General features: G+C 51.4%; 1 protein-coding gene across 1 annotated transcript in view; it reads right to left on the reverse strand.

Moving 5' to 3' along the window:
* The window catches only part of EFNB2 (ephrin B2), a 43048-nt gene extending 38247 nt beyond the window's left edge, over positions 1-4801 (reverse strand). The window contains exon 1 of the mRNA XM_065740967.1: positions 3756-4801. Coding sequence (XP_065597039.1) covers positions 3756-3883 — 128 coding nt within the window. The 5' untranslated portion in view covers positions 3884-4801. The remainder of the gene's footprint in view (positions 1-3755) is intronic.
* Between the last annotated feature and the right edge of the window lie 1199 nt (positions 4802-6000).

The following is a 6000-nucleotide window of genomic DNA, read 5'->3' on the forward strand; positions in this document are numbered from 1 at the left end:
TGTCTTAAGACCTGGCTACAAACACCAGAGATATCAAATGGACTGGAGGCCACCACTCAGTGCTTGTATTAGCATGCCAAGTGTCAACAGCTATGTTTTGGGTACAATTTAGAAGCATGTGTTTAAATCATTTTAGCCTTCCACTCCTGTTTCTTCAGCTTGAAGCTGCAATTGTTGAGGTTAGAAAGTGCACTCCCATGACATTCGACTCCCAAATAAATTCTTGTCTAGCAATCGGCTACCAAACATGTTGTGAGATATCGTTTTAGCAAGCTCTTTGTGCCTCACCAGGCTCACTTGTCCTGTGGAACAAGGACTGTCCATTACCTACAGTTTATCATCCTGACAAAATGTGAGGAATGTGGATGTGAAAGCACTAACAATTCCACCCCTGGTGCTCTCTCCTTTTCTCTCTCTCTATATTAAAACCGACAAGATTAACCCAAATGCAGACTGCAGAGCATAGTTCAAGGGGCTATTCAAACGGCAGTGAATGTGCATTTGTTTACCTACAAAAATAAGAATTTCAGATACAACGAGAAGCAGGCTAGTCAGTATACTACTGAACAGACCATTTAACAGGGTCATCAATTGCAGTTTATTTTATCGGTTTCTGACATGTGAGGATTCATTCAGAGATGGACTGTGAAATATCCCATATATAATTGGTTATCAGAGATAAACAGCTATGTAATCTAACTCAATCAGTGTCAAATGCAGCAGTTCTGAGGATACACTTCCACATGTTACCAAGGAGAACTGCTTCACTCACCAGCCTACAGCAGAGCACGCAAGGAATAGCAGCACAGACAGAAACAATGGGTTCTGAATGAGATTTCTCTGAGCTTTGACTGAAATGCACTCCACAGTGGTACGTTCCATCATACATTTCAGAGGCAGCACTCAGCGCCTGGGAGGTGTAACGGAGGTAATCTATACACATTGTTTATCTTGGCAGAAATAGCAAAGGCAGAAAGTCCCCAATTAAAAAGTAACAGCTGGAGCTAAATATACAGAACACATTTTTCACTGTACTTTCAATATCATGAAATCTACTGTTGTTCAAACGAGAAGTCTGTAACACCTACAAAGACATCTGTAACAATGAGACACTTAGCCTCCCGACCTATGAAGTCACAGGTATAATTATCTTGTGCATGTCACTTAAATACACCTCCTGTGATTGGGTTGAGACAGTGAAAGCAGAGCTCTGGGAAGGGAGAAAAGCAGGAGAGCAGCACAGGGAAGCCTGTGTTAAAATAGCTACCGCGTGCTCTCAATCCCTGCCACCTGCTAGAAATTACAACCTCTAAACTTCAGTGCAAAACCAATTCAGTTTATATGTTCACCTTAACCTAAAATTTATTATTTCTTACTTTATATTAACCTGACTAATAACTTCTCCCAGCATTTAATTGCCTACCTGTTCGGCAGATTTATGTGCTGAGGCTTTCAATAGAGTTAAATGCATAGCTTCCCTGAATAAATTAGCCAGCACCAAAGATAGTTATTATTTTGAGCCTGGAAAGGAGCTTTATTATGCTATGCTGAGATCCATTCAGCAGCTTACTTCTCAAGCAGCTTGAATTCCAAGTGAAGACAACCTTGTCTAAGGAGAAATTATTCAGTATCCTCCGGGCAAACAATTGTGACAAGAATTAGTAAGAAATCCTGCTCCCAGAAGTGGAGCTGTCTCACCAGCAGCAATATTGGTAACGCATTTGTAAGCTTCCTCAAAGTACAGGCCTCCGAGTGGCCTATAAATCACTAGCCCCAGCAATTGAAAAGACTAATTTTAATAGTGTACTTCTTCAATGTGGTGATTAAGCCTCAATGAATCACTCAAGAAAACTCAATTACATCAACAGCAGAACCTATTTTTAAGCATGCATTTAAGTTGAAAAAGTAATTAGATATTATCGTTAGATCTACCATTAACAACTTTCAAGCCTTTTTATAAATAATAATAATAAAAAACTTAGATTTAGCCAAACGGAAACACAACTTATATGTGATAAAGGAAGGATATCCCTAGGCTCTGTAAGATGGGTTGAGTTCAATGGGTTGAGTTCAGCTGCTTTGGATATTTTCGTTGATGGCTGATAAAAGCTACCAAGGTAAGTTGGAAGGAGAAGGGGGAAGAAAAAAAAAAAGAGGGAAAGGAGGTTGAAACGACTAAGCTGCAGAGGCCGGAGCAGCGGCTGTTCCGCATTGGAAGAGTGACCTCTGTAGGAAAACACCGCGTACAGGGCTGGGGAAGCACAGCCTTCCCCTTCCTGGCGGGGCTGAGCCCCGAGCACAGCAGGGCCCACTCGTGCAGCGGAGCCCGGCCCACAGCCGCGACTCGGGAGAGCTCAAAGCGCGTGGTAATGGTAAAGCCCGCTGCAAGACGGATGGTTGGCTTCATTCTCAGGTGTCCTGCCATACTTCTCCTCAAGCCAAATAAAGGCTTCGGCTGCACGCAGCGTGGAAGTGCAGAGCCGGAGACCAGAGCAGAAAAAACTTTGTTAACAGGCTTCCCACCCGGCGTCTATATGATGTGGTCATTTGTCACACAGTATTGGGAGTAAAAACATAGCAATGGGAAGTCCACAGTGTTCCTGTCAGTTTCTTTATTAAAAATAAAACTTTCCTGGAAAGAAATCACTCAGCAAATACTTTCATTATTGCTGATTGTGTTTCTCAGTTCATTTTTTCCCCTATGGGAACAGGGATGGGGAATGATGACAGCAAAGTGAGACTACTTGGTCAACACAGGCTGCCACTTTGAGCCCAAACTTGGAAATCTTACCCAAGTTTTCATAGTCTGCCACCCACACAGGATTAAACCCCAAATCCAGGAAATACTCCTTTCTTCTCATTTCAGCAGAACACTTCCTCCAAAAAGTCCCCCGGGAAAACGGACATGTGCTCACTGGATTTAATGGGAAATTTAAAATTCAATTAATTCAGCGTATACGGTTTGCTTTTAAATACATATATCATTAAAGATGCAGTATGAGTTAGATGAAATTGCTCCAACTCATTTCTGGTGGGAAGCTTCCTGAACTCATTACAGACTTTCTCTCTAGCGTGAAAAAACGCTGCTAAGGTGCAGCTCATCACCCAAGTTCAAAGGGTTTCACCACTGCACAAAGCCACATTTTACTTTGCATACGTCAAAAATGAAAGAGTTCTCTCATCCTGTAGACTCCTCCTCAGAAGAGCGGCCCACCTTCTGAAAAGTTCCTGTTCTGCAAAGTATTCATTTCTTATGCTTAAGTTCCTGAAGGACATGCTTCTATTTTAAGGGTGTGCTTTGATAGCAAAGCTCTGGGAGCGCATGTACTTTTTTGCCTGGGTTTGTTAATGAAGAATGACACTAAATGGTTGTGTGATGGGTAATGCTTAGTTCATTACTCACTGCCATGTGCCTTGATACCATCAACTCCACAACCAAATTTAGCCCTGCTATAAGCAGATGGAGCTTCGCTGGGCTCAGTGGGCTGAGTGTGCATCTGCAGACGGAGAAGTTGAAGAGGATCACCCCGCAAGAAAAGGTTCCCTCCCGCGCCCCGGAAAGGGGGCGGCAGCCCCGCAAGGTTCGGCTCAGGGCCACATCCCCGCCCCAGTTCCCTCAGCCCTCCTGGCAGGGCCAGGCAGCGGGGATAACCCCAGTCCCGCTCCCTCCCGGCAGGGCCGAGCCCCGCGCACCGTCCCCGGGCTGCGGAGGGCTCGTGGAGGAGGAGTAGGGCAGGAGCAAGGCAGCCACTTACTTTGGGTTGGAGGAATTCCAATAGATGGGGTCTAATACGATGGACTTGGCCAGCGCAGTTCTCCATAAAACCATGAGGGCTCCCCAGCAGTACTTGCAGGCGGAGGCGTCGCGCCGCCGCGCTGCCATGGTGCCGGCGGACGGCCCCGAGTCCCCGCCCGGCTCCCCCGCACCTGGCAGCGGGGGCTGCCGCTGTCCCCGGCCGCCGGCACGGGGCGAAAAGGCGAAAAGGAAGCGCGGCGACGGCTTAGCAGAGGCTGGGCTAGAGCCGCGACCGATCTACTGAGTCATGTATGCCAGCCGAGCGTGGGCACTCCTTCCGCGGGGGTAAAGATCCAGGCCACCTCCGGAGCGACGACGGCAGGAACGGGCAGCGCCTCAGTCCTTCCTCCTGCTCGGGATCCCTCGGCTGCCTCGAAAGATGCCACTCACACTGCCAACTCCCATTTGGATCCAGGGCGCCGTACACATTCACAGCGTCTAAGGCTCGCGTGAAATAATAATAATAAAAACAATAATAAAAAGGCGGTGGAAGAAATCAAAGGGTCGGGTCACTGCCACGATTTGAGGCTCCTCCCGCGTCTCTCTCTCTCTCTCTCAGCGTTCCCCGCAGCGCGCGGTCCACACGGGCACCGGCCCACGCTGCTCCGGGCGGCTCGGACGCAGCCGCGAGTCCATAAATCCACTCCTGAAGCAGGCGTATCCGCAGCGCTCCGATCCCCGGAGGCTCCGCTGCTGTCCTTGGCGCCGGCACGGACCCCGGAGCGGGGGCAAAGGATGATAGCAATAATTCAAAAACAACAATAACAACAACAACAAAAAAAAAAATGAGGAGAGGATCGCAGCGTCAAAACCTCCCTTTTTCCTCTCCCTTCCCGAGATCCGCAGTGCGCGTCGCGACGGCGAAAGGAGAGCCGGGCGCGTAGCTCAGCGCGGAGGAGGCGGAAAAGAAGAAACAGAAGCGGCGCCCGCCGCCGCCGTTGCCGCCGCGGCGCCTTCAGCCGCGCCGCCGCCGCTGCGAGCGGTCCGCTGCCACCGCGGCGAAGTCCCCGGCGCAGGAGCGCGGCCGGCGGTAAAGCGGCGCCGTAGCCATATAAGCGCGGCCCCACCGCCCCGTCGCCGCCGCTCATAGGGCCGCCGCCGGGCCGCCGCGCTGGTTGGGCGCCTCGCGTGTCACTTAGCGGCGGGGCTGCGGCGGGCGGGGCCGCGACGGGCCGGGCCCAGCCGGCAGGTAACACCCCCCCGACCCCGCGAAAAGGAGCAGCAGGGAAGTTAAAAAGAAAAGGTTAAAAAAAAAAAAAACCCAAGCAAACAAACCGAAGAGCTAAAAGTCGTTGCTAAAATTGAGCGCTTTGGAAACACGTGTCTGCTTGGAGGCTGGGATGGGACGGGGGCTCCCTTCGTCCGCTGCAGCCCGTCCGCTCCCACGCGCTCCGTGGGCTTCCGAGTCCCTCCGGTTGCGCGGCGACGCGGCGGCCCGGCCCTGAGTGGGAGTGGGGCCGGAACCGGCGGAACCGGCGGTGGCAGTCAGAGCTCCGCGCCAGGTTCGTGCCCCCGCCGTAACACGTCCGCCGCTTTCTGCCCTTCCACCCGGATTTTTAGACTCGACTTTTTTTTTCATCCCACTGGGCCCTGTTATCTCGGTTCACCGTTCGCTTTAGTTATAATTAAGCCCGGACAGCACTCGCCCGGTGGCTGCGGAGGACCTTGGGAGGGACATCGCCGCTCCCGTGGGTGCGCCCCCGCCGCTCTCGGCCCTCCGCCGCTTGCACGGCCCCACAGCTCCCACTAGCGGCCGGCGCCGGCCCCTCGGCCGTGCCCTGACCGCGAGCCCACGCGGTTCCCCCCGAAAGGAGCCGCGAAATACGGGTGGAGGTCTCCCAGCCGGGCTGGAAGCGAACGGACCGCGTCCGGAGCCGCACGGAGGTGAATAGCAGCTGCTGTAGAAAGCGAGAGGGGTTGCAGAAATTCTTCCGGCGTGGATTTCGTGCCAAAATAGTATCTACAGAGAGGCTTAAAAGTTAAATCCCAGGAAATTACGGCGCCGCTCCCTCTGTCATTTCCCTGCCGTTTAGTTCGAGCTAGCGACAAAGGATTGCAATAAACAACCAAATTCGTATTTTACTCTCAGAGGAACGTCGGCATTCATTTAAAAGTCGGCGGGAAGAGGCGCCGCTCGGAAGGGCTGGGAGAGCGGCTGCAGTTTGCTTTTAGCACCAAACGTCGAACGCGTTTTAAGTAAACTG

Source organism: Cyrtonyx montezumae, unplaced genomic scaffold (genome assembly GCF_038088225.1).
Source record: "Cyrtonyx montezumae isolate F1298 unplaced genomic scaffold, pur_monq_1.0 scaffold_3, whole genome shotgun sequence".
NCBI lineage: Eukaryota > Metazoa > Chordata > Aves > Galliformes > Odontophoridae > Cyrtonyx > Cyrtonyx montezumae.